The sequence below is a fragment of the Bidens hawaiensis genome, unplaced genomic scaffold (assembly GCF_021521415.1).
Source record: "Bidens hawaiensis isolate Kalapana, Puna unplaced genomic scaffold, B.hawaiensis_p1.1 tig00046183_1, whole genome shotgun sequence".
Taxonomy (NCBI): domain Eukaryota; kingdom Viridiplantae; phylum Streptophyta; class Magnoliopsida; order Asterales; family Asteraceae; genus Bidens; species Bidens hawaiensis.
This window is the reverse complement of record NW_027498238.1, coordinates 55802-76158: the sequence shown is the minus strand read 5'-3', so window position 1 is coordinate 76158 and position 20357 is coordinate 55802. Positions and strand designations below refer to the sequence as shown.

Below are 20357 nucleotides of genomic sequence, written 5' to 3'. Positions count from 1 at the left end.
TCATAAGAGTTAGCCACGGATATGATCCTTAATGGCCTAACCAAAAGATTTGAGACCTTTTTTTATGAATTATAACATGAATGTATGGGACAAGAGCATTGGTGAGCTTCACACAATGCACAAGACGGCCGAAGCGGGAATGGGTAAAAGGGTTTTACCGGTTCTCACAATCAATGAAGGTGGCAATAAGAAGAGGAATCACCTGGAACCTAAAGAAAAGGTTGCAAATGTTAAGGGACACGTCAAGGGTAAGTTCAAAGGGAAGGTAAAAGTGGAACCACCCAAACTGAATAAGCTAAAGGTTAGCTCGGAGGATCCGTGCTTTGGTTGTGGTGAGATAGGACATTGGATGAGGAATTGTCCAATCTATCTCAAGGAGTTGAAAGCTAAGAGGGATGCGGGGCAAACCTCAGGTACAACTTTCATGATCCACATTGATCTGAATATTATTTCTTCTAACATATGGGTATTGGATACCGAATGTGGAACTCATATCTGCAATTTATTGCAGGAGTACAAAAGAAGAAGTGACTTCAAGAAAGGAGTTATAAGTCTCTTCATGGGCAATAGAGCAAAGGTTGACGTCCAAGCTTGAGAAAATTATGTTTTGAAGCTTCCAAATGGTTTGGAAGTTATTTTGAAAAACATTTTGTATGCTCCTAGTTTGACTAGGAATATTATCTCTGTTTCTTTATTAAGACAATTTGGTTATCATTTAAAGTTTGTAAACGATGGTATTTATGTTTTCATTAATAGTGTCTTTTATTTTAATGTGATTCCGTCTAATGGCATTTATGAATTAGTTCATGATAACACATCTATTGATAACTTGTTGTACCAATCTAGCACCAAGAAACTCAAGATGGATTCGAGTAAGACTTATCTTTGGCATTGTCGCCTTGGTCACATAAACAAAGATCGCATACATACACTTTAAAAGAATGGTCTTTTGGAATCAAATGATGATTCATTTGATAAGTGTGAATCTTGTTTATAAGGAAATATGACTAAGGAACCCTTTAGTGGAACTAATGAAAGGGCGAAAAACTTATTAGGTATCATACATTCGTATGTATGTGGTCCTTTTAAGGCAATGACAAGGAATGGTGAAAGATACTTCATTACCTTTATCGACAATTATAGTCGTTATGGGTATGTGTACTTGTTAAGACACAAAGATGAAGCCTTTGAAATGTTCAAAATCTTCCAAAATGAAGTAGAAAATCAACTCAATAAAACAATCAAAGTACTTCGTTCGGATAGAAGAGGTGAGTACCTTAATGATGCTTTTCTAGATCATCTTAGGAGATGTGGGATCATCTCACAACTTACTCCACCCAAAACACAACAACATAATGGTGTGTCTGAAAGGAGGAATCGAACTCTATTGGATATGGTTCGATCTATGATGGTTCGATCTATATATATTATATTTCACGAGAGAGAATTAAAAGATATTATAAATTCTCTTTTAGTTTTATTCTTAAAACATAAACTTAAATTTGATGTTTTAAAGTTATTATAAATGTTATTTATTTATTTATTTATTTATTTGTTATGTCATATGATTCTTGAATCCGATCAGACATGTCCAACTAGTAAACCAGTAAGGCATCTGGTTCGATGTCTGATGCAGTTATGAAAACATTGGTTTGAAAACATGATTTATATGTCAGGAAGTCAATTTTCTGTAAATATAAAACACCCAAAATTTTTAAAGCATATGAGCGCTTTTGACATTATCCTCAGGTTGAATTTTCTCAACTCACTACCATATTATTTAGGAAACCTAACCTTGTAAATCTTTAGGATTAATTTTATATTTAGTACTCACAAATTAATCTTGCAAAGTTGTGCTAGATTCTTAGCTTTGAATACCAATATCTCAATAGGAGATATAAATATTAATACCCTTTTGGTTGTCCATAATTATCCTGATATGTTTCCAAGGGAAACAATGGAGACAACTATTAAGATGCGAAATTTTAAGATAAGAATAAAAATTCCCTGCCAACCCTCTGTATGTTTGGATAGGTCATTAAGATGCATTATGGGAAAAGCGTTAGTACGCAGTTGTAAGTTAATTGACAATTATGATCTGGAACATAATTGTGAATGCATTTACAAAGGTGTTTTATGGGTTTCTGTAACATCCTACTTTTGATAATAAATAAAAGGATTGTGTTTATTTAAACGTGTGATAATATTTAATTAAGTTAAATAAAATAATAAAGTGTGGGCTTGATTAATGAAAGATGGAATCAGGGATGGTGATGGACCTTAGGTCCATGGGCTTAAGGGAGTATAAATACTCCTTAAACCTCCTTAAAACCCTAAAATCATCATTCTTATCTTCTCTAGCCTCCTGCTCCTAACACACGCAAAACACACACAAACACTCCTTAAACCCTACGGCTCATACCCGAACCTTAAGAAGGAAGATTTGTGTTAGATCTTTGATTATACAAGCAAGATACGAATCTAGAGTCGCATAGTGAAGCTAATCCATAGCCTAAACGTCAAAAGAGGTACGTTTTATGTATAAAGATTATGTTTTTAAGATCGGTTTGCCTTAAGACTTGGTACTAAGGCAAATCAGGTATTGTTATACCATAAAAATGTAAACTTGATGTTAAAAGTGGGCCTAATGAACTCGTTAGTATGTACGGTTCACTTAGAAACCCTAGATCTAGCTAAAACGGGTTTGAAGTCAATAAAGGTTTAAACTTTATTGATAAACAAGCTAGATCTTGGTCTATGATGGAAAGGAAAATGTTAGGAGGCCAAATACTGAAATATGAGAATAGATGTTAATATGTATCAAAAATGATAAAAAAAAATGGCATTCATACCCTACATCGGGTGTATTCGAATGGAAACAAACGTTAGAATGAAAGGTATTTGAATGAAAAACATTCGAATATAAGGAAGGAAAGAATGAAGATGAGGAAAAGTTGTGGACCATTCGAATACAAAGGTCCATTCGAATGAAAAAGGACCATTCGAATACAAGGGTCCATTCGAATGAGAAAGGACCATTCGAATGAAACCATTCAAATACAAAGGTCCATTCGAATGAAAAGGGACCATTCGAATACAAAGGTTCATTCGAATGAAAAAGAACCATTCGAATACAAAGGTCAATTCGTATGAAAAAGGACCATTCGAATACAAAGGTCCATTCAAATGGAACTTGCCATTCGAATAGGTAAACCATTTAGAATTTGGCATTCGATTAATCCAAACTTAGAAATTTCTGATGAACTTTTTAGCAAAGAATAGCTAATAGAAATAAAAATTTTCCAAGATGACCTGGCATCTCGACCCCAGCCAGGGGCTCTACCCCTTGGACTCTACTATGGGTTGCCACCCCTAGAACCCCGTTGCTAGGGGCGCTGCCCCTGGACCACCGAATCTAGGGGTTGCAATAACATATAAGGATGTTAGAGTTAGAAATAGTTAATGGATACTTGTAATTATTATACAGTTAGCCGTGCACAGCTAAAGAAAGGAATTACTATAAACTCAGAAAGAAACAGGATCTAGGTGAGTTTCTAGCCTCATTTCTTTGTTATGTTTTCGGGGCTGTGTGCATACTCAATGTGATAGTTAATACACTTATCTTAAGTGGTAAGTGTATGATATGTGTTAGTATGATATATATTTTGTATGAATGACGTATGTATGCTACTGTAAAGATTGAAAGTATGTATGAAAGTTTGTTATGATAAAGATAAAGAAAGGTAAAGTATGGTTACATGGAAGAAAGGAAACTGGGCCCTAACAATACTAGAGGAAGGAGAGAACCGAGCCCTAATAATACTCGAGGAAGAAGGGAACCGAAACCTAATAATATTTGAGGTAGAAATGGAACCGGGCCCTAATAATGCTTGAGGAAGTAGGGCGAAATGCTCTTTAAAATGTAAAGATTAGTAAGTATGTATTAATAGACTAAAACAAGAAAGTATGAAAGTATAAAGCATGAATGAAAGTATGTATGTATGTATGTATGTATGTATGTATGTATGTATGAATAAAGTATAAAGGGAAGTGATATGTGTCTTCGGATACATATAAGTAAGTTGGTGAACGTATTGTATGTTGCCTGATTAATTAGAACTCACTCAGCGTAGCTGACTTTTAGTATGCACGCGGGTGAATAGAATGAGACAGTTGGCTTAAGGAGGGGCACATGGCAAAGGAATAAGAGACTGGCATCTAAATACTTTATTTATGATGTTTAAACTCAAGACATGTTTATTATTGTTGAATTTTAAGACTTGTGTAATGAATGGTTGACATTTATATATTCGACGAAAAGTTTTAATTAACTCTAATATTTAGAACTGTGTTTATGAGTAAATCCAACGTCCAAACAGGGCACCGAGACGGGGGCCTTACACTTCCTATTCTGCATATTAGTGTCCATCTGGATATTAGGACTCCTTAGTTCATTAAAGTATTGTGTGAGGATCATTAGGGCACGATTGTATAGCAATTGACAATTGAGGTCTAGAGCATACTTGTAAATTTCATATCATGTATGTGCGTTTTTAGTAGTCATACGTGTAAATTAGTTTTGATTGAGTCCAAGTAACTATGAATTTTATTTTTGTGATCTATATTATGAAACTACTGTTTACGTACGTTACACTCACAAATGTCGAGGACGAAATTTCTTTTGAGGGGGTAATAGTTGTAATAACCAAAAATTTAATTTTTTTAATATATTTATACGTTAAAATAATAATAATAATAATAATAATAATAAATAACAAATAATAATAATAATAATAGCAATAATAATGATATAAATAAACAAACAAATAAGTGACATGTACAAATAACCGGAAAATTAGTTAGTAAATTATAATTCTATAATAAAAAGAAAATTATAAAATACATTGTTATGATGTAAACTTATTAATATATATATATTAATTTGCAACTTCTTAACAGCTTTAGGGTAGTACCCTTGGCTTTATTAGTTGTACAACTGCCTTTAGCTTCTTCATGCTTTAATTTGTTGTACATGTTGCTATACTAAAAGCACTCTACCTTTTATATTTGTTAAGTTCCACGTTTCAGAAGTCTTTCCACGTGTGTTGTACGTGTCTCCACTCTCCACCTTTTTCATTAGAGAGAGAAGAAGACACTGGTGTTTCACCACTTTTATGTACAAATTTACATCTCTCTTCTATGGTACACCGTCCTCATCATGACCTACCGTTGCCGGTTCCTATTTGGAAACCGTAGGTGCCAGCGGTGTTCCGTTAGTGTTTTACGGCATCTGATATTGCAGATTTGCGTTGGTCGGTTGGGTGCTCATGGGTAACCTGCTGCTGTCGCGTTCTATTTAGAAATCCTAGATAGTGGTGGTGTTTGCGGTGGTGATTCTTTTGAGTTTCTCCGATTATGGGTTCAAATGGTGAGATTATTCTCATTTTAGTGGAAGTTTTTGGTGTTTATTGCTTGAATGGTGTTCAAGGTTTTGATCGAAACCTTCATCTTAACCCTTGCGTGTCATCGGTTGTTGTTATTGGCTGGTATATATGTTTTGTTAGTGTCATGGTTTGAGTGTTCATTGTGCTTCATGTGATTTACAACCTGTACTTGAAATTGGTTAATTTGTGTTGTGTGCAACAATTGTTAGTATCTTCCTGTGGACTTTCGTCCATTGGTTGTTGGTCATTGTTGGTGGCATTTGGTTTTACCTTCTGGTTGCTATGTTGCCGATGACTTTTGGGTCATCTATGGTTGCTGTGGATTTGCAACCTCTGGGTTCGAGGTTGTGACAGAGAGATTGATTGTTTGTATAACTTTGAAGCGATGGTCTAATTACAGGTTGAAATGAGGAGACTTTAGTTGTGGTTTTTGGGTGTTTATGGGTTGACAGGTGTTCAAGGTTGCGGTTTGAAACTGATTGATGTCGGTCCGGTGTAGCTCCTTTCTTCCGAGCTTTATTTGTTTGTACTATATGGAAGCTTGGTTGTACTTTAGTGGTTATAATTCACCGACTTATGTTATTTGTACATTGTGTTTCACAGCGTATGTTGCAATTGAAACGGAAACTTGAGGCTTCGTTTTCTACCACTTAATGTTTTTTTATTCATTTGTGCATGATGGTTTGAAACCAATATGAGCATACACAACACTACCCTTTGTAGAAGTTGAGTGATTTTTTGGTGAGAAGTTCATTTATTCAAATTAATTTCTTGGTTAGACATTATATGCAGTTGATGATGATCATAAAAATATCTCCCTGCTGAACAACCCTATCAACATTTGAGTTTTTGAGCTATTAACTTGGGATGGCTTTTTATTACATTAGAATTAGTTCATCTACCGTCTGCATATTACCAAATTATCTAAAAATAATGGCGATTTTGCACAAACCATTTGGCTAATAGATAAACATTTTACTCATCAAATCCTATATGCAAATGTTAATACCTTTTGTGCATTTTAGAGTGCATGAATTGAAATGCTTCTCATTCTATTGTGTTATTTATACTGATTGTAATAGTATGTATATTTCAAGGAAAATAATTGACTTACATGGTCTCCAAGCATATTCTGATTTTACTCCAACAATCAATAATTTTTATTATAGATCTGCAAAATGATTGAATTATAATAAGGGTATGCCTCCAAGATTAAATGGTTGAGAATTGAACAGTTGAGCGGCCTCTAAGTCTAACGTATTGAAGTCAATGTACATCCTATTAGTATAGAAATATATATAATTCAAATCTTACACCATGTTCCAAAATGTAAACAATTTAACAAGAAGTTATTATTTGCTGAAATAATTGGCCAAATTTTCTGTTACTTTTGTAAGGTGTTGGAAACTTTGAACTACTAGCCAGATTATCAAAATCGAGAAGATTTGATTGACTCTCGATCAGATTCGACTACGGTTTCACAACCCCCCGCAACGCGGGGGATCGAAATACTAGTTTATATTAAAAAGGGAATATACAAACAAACTAATAAGTTCAAAAAGAATGTATGTTCAGTGAAGGTAACTTCAACCCACAAGTTTTAGTAAACGTGGATGTTATTAGATCTTATCATCTATACCTATGTATATCTCAACCTTCGTTTCCAAGTAAACTAGTTATAAATAAATGTCTAAAACCTTTAAAAATTTATACAATCACACCTTCTAAGCTCCGATGCTAACTTCCGGCGCTAACTTCCGGCGAAGGTTCACGTTTCCGGCTAATCAAAATTAACCCACATAACAAATAGATACATGTAGTAGTTTCCTCCACCTGCATGTGACGAAGTTGTGAAATCCGAATATTAGAAAGCACCCTATATAACTCAAAACAAGTTTCCGGCCAACCTACATGTTTTACTGGTAAACCGGTACGAAGGATACTTCACTGTCTCCGCCATATAACCTTTGAGCCACCAAACTCGATGTCACGACACAACCGACTTTAACTGGTGACCTTTCACTATCACTACATGTTGGTCATCTCAAGCGTTAGGACCCCACACGCTTATAACTATGCTTAAATGTGATTGCGTGTGCGTGTGCGTGTGCGTGTGCGTGTGCGTGTATATATATGTGTATAAGAACCTAATAAATGTATAAAAGATAAGAAAAGGAAATCATTTACTAATAGAAGACGAAGATGAATTAGTTAATAATTTGTTATTTTATTATTAAAAGAACCACTCGTTTTTAGTTAAGTTATTACTTAAACTTCATTTTCATATCTTGTTTACGTAATACTTGTTTTAAAATTTTACTTTATGGTTCATTAATTTTATGATCAACGTTTATAAATAAGTTAAGAAACCCGTTTCACAAAGTGATGAATCCTTTTAAGACTTCACTTTTATTTATGTTTTTATTTATATTTATTCAAGAGATGTATTAATTAATTTATTTTTCTATGTATCTATTAGTTTAAATAAGTAACGATTTTATATTTATATAAAGTTTTAAAATTGTTAAGCTTGAAGATAAAAGTATATATGTATGTATAAAAGGATATTATGAACTAAAACTTTTGGATAACAAGTGATTATAGTTTCAATCCAAACATATGTATATATTATGAGTTTATTTCTTTATTTTTATTTCTTTCTCTAAAACATATAAGTTTTGCTAAGCCATCAGTATGGTTTCAAACACAACTATATTGATATTATTATTATTATTATTATTTAATTAATTAAAAAAAAGGTTATAAAACCTTTATAAGAAATCCACCAACATCATAATAATATATTATAATAATGTAAGCTATATAATTTAAAGTAAGTATTACGTCAAACAAAATAATGAATTTTAAGTCACAAATTATACATTAATTATTACTAAAACGGTAGCATCTAAAAACCTTAAAACATTAAAGATAACAATACATACATATAGGACACCATGAACAAAAATATATAAACGAATCAACTGTAAAACTCCTTATATAGTTTCTAAATAGAGTGAATAGCCATTTTCGTCCCTGTGGTTTGCGACTTTCGCCACTTCAGTCCAAAGTTTGATTTTTTGTCAATTTAGTCCTAGTAGTTTTCATTTTTAGCCTGTTATATCCTCCCGTCTAACGGCATCCAAGTATGCCGTTAGTTCTTTATCACCTGAGGGCTAGAAGTGTCTTTTTAGATATTACCTCAGGGACTGAATAGTCTTTTTAGATATTACAATTAATTATTATATTAACTGAATACACAAAACTTAGATACGATATTCACAGTGAAGAACTAGGGAAGAAGAACCAGCGATTAAGTGAAGAACAACATGGAAATGTGGGATACCAGAGCTTCTGGTGATGATTTCGATCCAGACGTTGAATACGGTATGTATTAACCCCTTAACCCTAACCCTAACTATTATATATTAACCAAAGAAACCCTTGAATTCCAAACCCTAACCCCTAACTATTATCTATTAATCGGTTTCAGGGAATTTTCCAGACCATTTTACTATTAAATTCCACCATGGGGGAGAGTTCGAGAAATCTCCAGAAACTACATACAAGGGGGGTTTGGTTACTTTTGTTGATAGAGTGAATGCTGATCTGTTTTCAGTGATTATTGTGAATGATATGGTACAACAATTAGGCTACAGCGAAGAAGAAGTTCTTACTGACCAGAAATTCTATTTTAGAATTCCCGGAGGGGACTTAGATTCAGGTTTAAGACCCTTGTCCAATGATGTTGATGCTCTTAGCCTCATAGGATATATTAGTGTGCATAAGGTAATTGAGGTGTATGTGGAACATTCACACATTATATCAAAGGTAAAAGAGGCTTCAATGTTAAGTTGTTTTAATGTGGAAATAGATGATGAATTAGAATCTGATGAACCTACAGATGATGATGTAGTTGAATTAGATGACATAGATTTACATAATGTTAGGGTGCCTGAATCTGATGAAGATGTAGAGGGGTTTGATAGTGATAGTGAGGCAGAAGGTTCTGATTATGATTCAGACTTCATATTTAATGAAAACAGTATGGATGACCCAAATCAGGATATAGAATTATTTAGAGCAGCCGTGGATGATATATCTGATGAAGGTGAAGATGTTGAAGATAAAGGAGATGAGTTAGATGATTTAGATCTACATGATATTGATAGTCTTAGTGATCCTGATAATGATACTATGTTGCAAAGAGCTATTAGGATGAACAAGAAAAAAAAGAGAAAATCACACTCAAAAGAAACTGATGAAGAATATTGTCATTTTTACTTGAGTCAAACTTTTGGTGGTAAAGATGAGATAAAGCAAATGGTGAAGACTCATGCAATTCATTCAAGGAGACAACTTCATGTTGTGAAGAATGACAAGATTAGGTATCGTGTAGTGTGTTTGGGGAGAAATTTAAATATGGGTAGTTGTGAAAATAATGATAACCAGACAAATGAGGTGGAAGAGAATCTCATGCCAAGAAGGAAAAGAAAATGTAAAAAAAATTGTGGGGCCCAAGAGGGTAGTTCCAGCCATAAATCCAAACCTAAAAAGAATAAGATTCCTCCTCCCACTTGCCCATGGGTCCTACATGTGTCTTTTGATGGGGCTGAAAGAATATGGTGTGTGACAACATTAGATACTGAGCATCAATGTTTACAAACTAGAACTGTAAGCTTATGCACGGTTGGGTGGTTGGCAAAGGAACTGGAGGAAGATCTTGAAGAGGACCCAAATGAAAGTATGAGGAAATTGCAAAAAAATATTCAAAGGAGGTTGCAAGTTCAAGTCACCCCTAACCAGATTTACAAGGCTAAAAGAGTTGCTAAAAAGAATGTTGTGCATGATTTTAGTGGTCAGTATGCTATTCTTAGAGAATATTGTCAAGAGGTGGTTAGATGCAATCCAGGTATGTATTTTTAAGTATCTTAAACTGTTTACTTATGTATTTTAGTGTAGTTTTGCTAAAATATTTACTTATGTATCTTAAAACTGTTTACTTATGCTAGGTACAACTATCAAGATTGATGTTGAAAGTGAATGTAATCCTAGCAGCCCAACTAGACAGTTTAAGAGGATTTATGTATGTTTAGCTCCATTGAGGGAAGGCTTTAAATTATGTGGGAGAGAATTATTGGGGCTAGATGGTTGTTTCATGAAGGGGATATACCCAGGCCAAATCTTAACTGCTGTTGGAGTTGATAGCAACAATGGTATTTATCCTGTTGCATATGCAATAGTTGAATCAGAAAATACCAATTCATGGACATGGTTTTTGGAGATTTTAGCTGATGATCTGGATTTGACATCTAACTCTAATTTCACTTTTATGAGTGACAGGCAGAAGGTAATTATTTAACACTTGATTATGTTTTATATCATATTACTTACAAATATTTTTGTTTTAAAATTAGGGCTTAATACCTGTAATACAAAAAGTTTTCCCAAATGCTGAACATAGATATTGTGCAAGACATATTGAAGAAAATATGAAACAAAAGTGGAAGGGTCAAGCTGCAAAGAATCTGTACTGGAAGTGTGTATATGCAACAACTCCTCAGACATTTAATAAAGCAATGAAACAGGTGTTTACAGAAAATAAGGAGTTATATGATTGGTTGAAGGAAATTCCACCAAGGCATTGGTCACTATCACATTTTACTGGTATTTTTATGTTATTAATTACATTCTTGTTCATTACATTATTGTTAATTACATCCTTGTCAGTTGAATTACTTATGCTTATACTATAGGTAGGGCACTAAGTGATTTGCAATTAAACAACATGTGTGAGGTGTTCAATAGGCAGTTGACACCTGGAAGGGACCTCCCTATCATTAGTTGCCTAAAGTTCATTAGGGAATACCTAATGAAAAGAATTGTGAAAGTGCATATGAAGATAGCAAAATGTAAAGGTCCATTAACACCAAATGTTACAGTTTCATTTAAAAAAATCAAGAAGGATGCCACTAAGTGTAATGTCATTTGGAATGGGGCTACAAAGTATCAAGTTAGTGGTCCAAATCAAGAGCAATATGTTGTGACAGTTGACCAAAGGTCTTGCACATGTAGAATGTGGGACTTGACTGGGATTCCATGCAAGCATGCAGTGGCATGTATTTTTGATATGGGTGAACATGGATTGGATGATGGTGTGCCAGAGAAATGGGTTGACAAAGTGTATTGGTTGGAGACATGGAAGAATGTTTATGCACACACCATAGATCCAATCAATGGCCAAGAAGAATGGGCACCATCCCCTTGGCCCACTAAATTGACTGCTCCTAAGCACCATGTGCGGATTGGTAGACCAAAAAAGAATAGAAAGAAATCTGCTGTGGAAATTGAATTACTGAGTCAAAAGGTTGGTAAAGCCAAGAAATTGCCAAGGAAGGGTCGTACAGTTACATGTGATATTTGCAAGCAACCAGGACACAACAAGAGATCTTGCAAGAAGAGGAAAACAGGAGATATAAGAGAAGCAGGAGGTTTAGGAACACAAGTTGATGCAACTGATGCAGCAGGCTGTTCAGGGGTTTAAACTGCTTTTGGTATTGTAATATTAGGATGTTAAACTGCTTTTGGTATTGTAATATTTTGGTACTATGTTTAATTATGTTAAAACTTGTAATCTTTTGGTATTAGGATGTTTTTGGTACTTTTTACTTTATGTTAAAACCTGTAATCTTTTGTATTGGTTAGTTGACCTTACAAATGTCAACTGGAATGGCTAATGGTATATTGTTTGAATTGCATAGTTGATTGTAGTTAAAGGGCATTTTGGTAATTTGTATTGGTTTTTATTTGTTTGTCTGTTTTTTTCCTGTTTGTTTGATCTGAACAAGCAGGTGGACCTATGTTCATAGATTGCAAAAAGTCATTTGACCTTAACATACAAAAGCAACCAATTTTGGTACTTTGCAGACAAAAACATACAATCTGCATAGTTGACTTTTACAAAAGTCAACTACAGTGGTACCATTGACCTGTCAAACATTTTACACAAAACCAACCAATTAGCTTGTCAAACATTTTACAAAACACTTAATCAAACATTGAGTTGTTTAATCTAACCATATGTTCAAACAAAGACCATACATTTTCATATCATAAAATTAGTACTACAAAAGACAATACAGTGGTACGATGACCATACAACAAAGAGATCTTAGCAAGACAACTTCAACATTCAGTGGAGACATACATAAAGGAAAAAAACAACCAAAACAAAAGTCAATGCAAACTTCATTCTTTTGGTCTTCAATTCCAATTTAGTACATGTTTGACATATTGGAGGATCCATCCAAACAACAAAGCCACAACTCCTTGGCTGCAATTAACAAAAATTAGGGCAAAAATTAGGGGAAAAAAACCTAATTTCAAATGTTTGTTCAATACAATTGTATAAGTTACCTGTTTGCTGCAACAAAAGAACCGTCTTCCTGGGTTACTCTCCGTATATGAGGTACGAATCACAGTAGGCCAACCACATGAGCAGAAAACCATGATTGATGATCTAGAGTTTTGATGGAACAATTAGGTTGATAAGCTAGGGCATCGTTCTGCTTTTGGTCTTATAAGGAAAAGAAAACTGATTTAAATTAAACATAATCTAAAACTAAAAAGAAAAAGACAATAATACCCTTAAACTAACGGCATACTTGGATGCCGTTAGACGGGAGGATATAACAGGCTAAAAATGAAAACTACTAGGACTAAATTGACAAAAAATCAAACTTTGGACTGAAGTGGCGAAAATCGCAAACCACAGGGACGAAAATGGCTATTCACTCTTCTAAATAAAATATAACTTTTATGTAGATAATTACAAAACTCGTAAACAAATTAGCATCACCCTGGAACATTAAAAGTACGAATCCTTACCCCCCCCCCCCCACTCTTCATTGCTTTCATATTCAATTGATATAAACTCATTCAGTGGCGGACTTACCTAGGCTACGGCTCAAATTTTTACGAGTAGTGTAAAAAAAATTTAGTGATTTTCATGTTTCGTTTCGGCTGAAAAAAATAACGTTCCGCTAAAATTTTAAGTCCAACTAATATATGTTTTAAACCCAATAAAAAGATAAAGCCCAAACAAACAAAACCCAACCAACCCAACCCAACCAACCCATTAACCCACCTTTCACAACCTAAAAAAAAAAACATACGCAGTCTTCCTTCCACCTCCCCTGTAGCAGCGCAGCAGAGCCAGCCACCAAATTGACAGGAACAAAGTCGACGTGTAGATCCTTCTCGTAGAGAGCAGCCAAAGCACGAAAGGTAGCCAGTGAACCGAAGGTCCCGTGCAATTTAAGAGCCATTGTAGTCTTGCAGAGCACTTGAAATAAGTGATGGTAAAGATATGATGAAAAGGAGACTAATTATGCAGATAACTAGATGAGGCTAAGTTTGATATTTTATATTTAAGGCTATTTTTGTGGGGTTGTCGCTGTTGATGGTTTATGTTAGATTGTTAGAATAATTATATTTAATATGGCATGTGGAATTGAATAGCTTTGGTTTTTGTTTAGGTTTTTGTTAGGTTATTGATTATTGGTTATTGGTTATTGATTATTGATATTGATTATTGATATTAGGTTTTTGTTTCAAATTTTGTTAGGAACTTTGAATCTTTGAAGATGAGTAAACAAGCTCTTATTAGCAACCTTTTTAAACGTCAAAGAAAAGAAAATGATGACATTGGTTCATCTTCACCAAGTTTAAATATTCCAACTTCATGTTCAAATATGGTTGATGATTTGCAAGAAAATGAAGATATCTGTCCAAGTTCAAGTCCTTCAATACGTTCAAAAATCAATTTGGATGATCTTCCTTCGGATCCCGCCGATAGACTACCTATTACTAGTTATCATCCTAATCAAATAGATGACGTAAGAAGAACATATCTTGTTAAAAAAGCTTTTCAACCACGAGGTCATAACTTTAAATGGTCAAATTATTGTAGTGGCCGGAGACGTTTTAATGTCAAATGGTTTGATAAATATGATTGGTTGGAGTATGGCACTAAACAAGAAAAAGCGTATTGTTTATGTTGTTACTTGTTTAATGGAAGTGTTGGTAATCAAGGTGGAAGAGAGGTTTTTTGTTAGTGGAGGCTTTACTAGCTTTAAATTTATTTGTTGTCGTGTTCTTTATATTTGTTTCGTTAACATTGTATTAAATATGGGAAAAAAAAAATTTGAGCGCTCCGGCTCGGTTTCGAGTCTAGATCCGCCACTAAACCCATTGATTTAATATATATTTTAAAACTCCTCACGTTTTTGGATTATCAATTCACTTGACTGTCCATTGGATTCCAGATCTGATTATAACATTGGATTTAGCTTTCATGTCATGCGATAGTATTATATTTAATTATACTCATTTTCGCGTGTTCCTATATATGTTACAACAATATAATTGCTATGAGTTATGTGAATAAGATTATCTATATTCCGATACCATGAGTGTCGCTTCTCGTGGAGTGTCCCACGAGCATGTTGTTGTGGCATCAACAACATGTGCGCCAACCATGACAGTGAGATCAATTCACGGCGTCTCTTAAGTACAAGGTGGTGCATATGGCTATTAGGAGGCATATGGATCGATCCTAGGATTAATATTAAGGAGATGGATAGCGATATGCCAACTCGCCATCTCGTGTGATAAATATTCAGGAGTAGCTACCTGTATATTGTCACGTTTTATATTCGCTCATGGGTACTTCCATATGATAAGTTTTAATTTATTTAATAAGGTTACTTTGCATCATATCATCAAATGTAAGTTCAATCTAAATTACGTTTCAGCAAATCATTAATTGTTTGAGCCTATTATGTACTGAGCATTCGGTTCATTCCGTTATTTTTATTTTTAGGAATTTTTACATATATCCCCTTCTTAATAACATATTTCCCCAATATTAAATTTGTAATTACATATTTCCCCCTTTTAACATGTAAATACCTCTTTACCCTTATCAGTTTATAATACCTAAAACCAAATGTCCTTCAATCACTCACTTCCTCTCACGCTACAACTGTTAAAAGGGGCTTTTTAATTTTTCATAGAATTCCCATGAACAACTGTCTTTGATTCAGTTTAGTTCGATTTGTGTGGTGTTTTTTAGTGGGTTTTGGGACTGCCGGAATACGGACAACACTTGCGGTTTACAGAGAACAGGGAGAGGATTTTGTGTGGTGCCGAATACTGATAGCAATTGCTGGAATGCCGACAACAGCCGCCGGAATAGCAAATGGTGAAGACGGAAATAAAAATGCTCCGCATATTCTTGAAACATATAATTGCCTATTAATCTTTTTTTTTTCTTTCAAAGACTCAGATGTCTTCATTTACCCGCGGATTGTTTATTTCATTTACAATTTGCCCAAATTTTGAGAAAGTAGATTCGAAACTTTCTTTGAATTGGTATTGCATTACAATAGAATAAATGTGATATTTTGATTATTGTAGTCCTTTTCAATTTATTGATAAGTGCCAATTTATTCGTGGCTGATTTACATATCAATTTATTCGTGGATAATTCAAGAGTTTATTTGTGATAATGGTGACCGAAGGTAGGTTCAGGACGAGGAAGAAAGGGGTAGGGTTAAATGAATAAGGGTAAAATAGTCTTAAACAAGTTAATTTTAATAAAATGGATATACATGTAATATATGCATTTTAAGGAGGGAAAATATGTAATTAACTTTTTATGTTTGGAGAAATGTAATTAATGAACTTAGGAAGGGGAAATATGTAAATGCCCCTTATTTTTATACTGGTCCACAGGTTATTTTGGACGGGATTGAGAGCGAGGAATAAAATACATTTTCAATCGTGCTAGTGTGTAAATTAACCTTAAGTTTGTCTTGTATAATGTATTATACCTATGACAAGTAAATATATAAAATTATGTCTTTTGTTCAAAAACCATGTTATTGTGACACGTCAGCCCTTACGGGCCGGGGTGTTACATTAACCATCTTTTGAATCAACTTGTTTCAACCCTTACCTATTCTAACCCGAATCCATTCTGACCTGAATCCGCCGGACATGACCCGTTTTCCAGTCCTAAAGGAAGAGAATATGGATTTTCCGTGGATATAGCACATCATAAATATTGGATTTAGAGTGAAACCCTTATAGTGATGATAATAAAGAAAGTTTGTAATAAATTAACTCTTAAGTTATATTTTATGAAGAGTTAGTTACGATATGTAAAAGAGAAATATACATCTTTCTAATAGGTGCATTTAGGGAATATTCTTCAAAAAAACATTATTAATGGCAGTTAGGAATTTGAAATCATTTCATGCGTTAATAATACATCTTGATGAATGAAGTAACCGATTAGGCGCACATACATTCGATTTTCCACACCTTATGATATCTTCAAGTATTGATGCCCTATAAGAAATCATATGCCTTTGAAAAGAAGGTAAGATAAAGCCTTCTTTTAGACATACTTGATCTCTCATTTAAGAGTATCAGCCTATATCACAACTACGGTAGATCAGTCCGTTTAGACCTCCAAGGATGATCAATCCGTGTAAATTGAATGGTCACTCTACTAGTCTCTTACAACAGGTTATTTTCACTCGTTCATTAGAGTAAATCGACTGACATATGGTCCATGGCACATGGGTTGTGCGCATATCGTGCAACAATTAGCTGGCTAGGTTGACATTTCACACACGTAGTGATTAAATAGGGTACGCTCAATGGCTTGGCTCGCCCATGGAACATGCAAATTCCGGCCTCGTCATATTTCTAGGAGCTTCTGATATTCAGCATCCGTAATGTCCATAACTCGATCTTTTCCTTCCAAACCAACAAATCACTCGCATGAATGATAATTTAACTATTAATGTAAAATTTGTTCAAAACCATAAACAAATATGGGATAAATTCATATAAAATACATTTCGTAATTGTAAAACAGCAAATATCCCCGTAATTGCATTGTTTTCCCCTAAGCAATCTCTCACGCAAATGCACTAACTATTAACAACATGCATAACGTTTAACAACTAAATCGGTGCTATTTTCATCCCAAAGTTTAAAATTCAATCCCAAAGACTAACAAAGGTAAGATATTGACACCCTACAAGTTGAAGGTGTTACATTTTAAAGCAGGAATCATATGACTTAGTAGTTGCAGTTCACTTTCTAGTCTACACTTGCAATTCACACCTCTCACAATATACACTCATCTCGGCTGATTTCTAAATCTAGCAAAAGGTGTGCTATTAAATCTACTAAAGCTCACCACACTTATGTATCATTATCATAGGCTTATATAGAAAACAAAACCTACCACCAATAAGAGTTCATAACAGAATAAGGGACTTTATGGGTTTTAGGCTTAGGTTAAGGTATGAAAATTTGGTAAATTGACTAAAAGGTTGTTATATCTTGGATTTTATTACTAGAACAAACAAAACTAAAATAAGTTCTGGATCAAGATCTATTATCCTCACACAAATTTCTTTTTATAATTCTTTTTTTAAACAACTTTTCTTTGCTGATTATGATTCACATGCTATAATTGCAAATAGTAACACATATAAAACATATATATGGATTTAATAGGTTAACATAAAAGGTTAGTGCCTATTAAATTGGGTTTAACAAACAAAAGGCTAGAGGGCTCAAATATGATAACTAAGGAATTATATCAAAGAAATGGTAATCAAATGGATATGCTAAAACACAGGTTATAATCTTTATGCCTTTATTACTTTGCGTAATAATTGTTATGGTTTAGTCAATGCGTAACATGTCAACGGTAACTCTAAGCACGTATGATTGAATAGCATGTGTGATCAAACCTTGCTGACTTGATTCCATAACCTGAAGGTTATGCTAAAAGTCGGTTCTTATGACACCATGCATTTTCAGGTTATCTCCATTAACTCAGTTATAACGCCCCACATGCATGTCACGTGATCACATACGTGAGTATGTCCACGAACGTTGGTGGTCTGACAAAACTAACATGATAAGAAAAATAATAAGGTGCATTTATATGAGGTACGTGTCATGTGTTTATATGTTACACTGCATGTTGTAATATGTTACGTGTCTACAGATGATATTATGACATATTTTCAATGTTGTGAAAGTAGGTTTACAAGGCTGAGTACTCCTCGAGTACTCGTTACATGGTATGTCGTTGAGGAGAATTTCTTTAACTCCGCCTAGTTACTAAGAATAGATCAAACGTTGTCAACCTCAGCCAGAATCACATTTAGTCGGTGAACTTAGGCCGATTTTGACTTATAAAAATAAAACATAATTCGTATTTTTGTAATGTTAAAGCACCAATATCATATTTTTTAATTAATGATTAACAATTTTTATCTTAATTTATTATTTAAAAATGTATTTATCTTATTTATTTTGATATTCACCTACATTGTTATAAATATTAGTAAACTTAAGATATTTGACATTGATATGGTCTAAAAATACTATTATATAAATATTTCTTACACTTTTAAGTGCTTTAAACAAGGTTTTTATTGAACATTACTTCTATTTGGCTCATATTTGGATTTTAAAGGTTTCATGATTAAGCGAGTTAAAATTGAGTACTTATATTAAATTTGTTAAAACGAGCTAAGACAATAATATTTTACTAAACATGAGACTCACATGTAAAACATCCAAAAAGTTTTATTTATTATGATTATTATTTTCGGTAAAGAATTAGTAAGATATCATATTAATAAAATTATTTACCTAAATACATAACACACAGTGTTCATAATATAAATCAAATATTATGGATGGATTAAAATGGATGGATTAAGTTACTTTTTACCACGTTGAGTAATGTAAAGTTGGGCAGGCATGAAGTTGGCCCACGCATATAGGGTTGTTCACGAGCCGAGCCGAACTGAGCGAGCCTCTGCTCGAAGTCGGCTCGAATTGAAACCGAGCGGCTCGGATCGGTTCGAATTTAAGTAAACGAGTGAAAAACGTTGCTCGAACTCGGCTCGAATTAAAACGAGCGGCTCGGATCGGCTCGTTTTCGCTCAAATTGGAATGATGAAGACGAGACGACTCAACTTTAGGATGGGGAGCAACCTGTGAATAACGATTCCGGCGAGCGATTATGGTTCTCCGTTCAGCGACGTGCGGCGTGGATAGAGAGGAGTGGAGATGGATAGAGAGGGTGATGCGATGATGGACCAGAATGGATTTGTGGCTGTGTCGCTGTAGATGAAGAGGTGCGGCTCATATTATGAAAGAAATTTAGGGTTTGTGTGTTCACGTGTTGTACCCTATATCTTACATTATTATTTTCTATTTTTTTTTATATTTTAAGTGTACTAAATATATTAAATTAAATATTGTAGTATCAATATTCAAGATACTTATGAAATAATTACATCTTTATACATAATCATATGTATATATTATTATATAATAATAATAATTATATGTACATATATATAATAAAACAAACTAAAAATATTTGAGCCGAACCGAACCGAGCGGACCCTTGCTCGTTGCTTGGCTCGTTTACAAACCTAATCGAGCAGAGCGGCTCGTTTTCAATCGAGCGAAAAAACGAGCGAGCATTTTCCGAGCAAACTCCGAGCGAGCGGCGAGCGAGTTCGAGCGACGAGCGGTTTGGACGGTCCTACACGCATCACAATAAAAAGGATTATTTGTGGGCTTGAAATTAGTTGTTGGGGATTCTAATTAATTGGGTTGTTGGGAGTTTGGCAAGATAAACCACATAAACCATTAAAGTAAACTTGGGCCTATAAGAAATTAACTAGAGGTCGGCATATGACATAATCTATATAAGAGGACGCAAGAAAAGATTATTTGGTGCGGCTGCCCTCACAAGAGAGGAACCTTGAGCCTTAGGCTTTGAAAGGGTGCCGTAAA

At 34.1% G+C, this 20357-nt stretch overlaps 2 protein-coding genes across 2 annotated transcripts; both read left to right on the top strand.

The window, feature by feature from the left end:
* Positions 1-9227: 9227 nt before the first annotated feature.
* Positions 9228-10854, top strand: LOC143596245 (uncharacterized). Its single transcript, XM_077075072.1, has 2 exons — positions 9228-10356; positions 10457-10854. The coding sequence occupies exons 1-2, from the start codon at positions 9291-9293 to the stop codon at positions 10804-10806; spliced, it is 1416 nt and encodes a 471-aa protein (XP_076931187.1). The 5' UTR covers positions 9228-9290; the 3' UTR covers positions 10807-10854.
* Positions 10855-10936: 82 nt separating this feature from the next.
* Positions 10937-11988, top strand: LOC143596244 (uncharacterized). The gene is made up of 2 exons (XM_077075071.1): positions 10937-11111; positions 11201-11988. Exons 1-2 carry the CDS (start codon positions 10937-10939, stop codon positions 11986-11988), a joined length of 963 nt encoding a protein of 320 aa, XP_076931186.1.
* The last annotated feature ends 8369 nt before the right edge of the window (positions 11989-20357 follow it).

What these genes read in the sequence shown, in the direction of transcription:
- LOC143596245 (XM_077075072.1), top strand. Translation starts at nt 9,291, where the DNA reads ATGTTAAGTTGTTTTAATGTGGAAATAGATGATGAATTAGAATCTGAT. An exon ending in GGTGGTTAGATGCAATCCAG is followed by an intron (nt 10,357 to 10,456) that starts GTATGTATTTTT and finishes TACTTATGCTAG; the next exon opens with GTACAACTATCAAGATTGAT.
- LOC143596244 (XM_077075071.1), top strand. Translation starts at nt 10,937, where the DNA reads ATGAAACAAAAGTGGAAGGGTCAAGCTGCAAAGAATCTGTACTGGAAG. An exon ending in GTCACTATCACATTTTACTG is followed by an intron (nt 11,112 to 11,200) that starts GTATTTTTATGT and finishes CTTATACTATAG; the next exon opens with GTAGGGCACTAAGTGATTTG.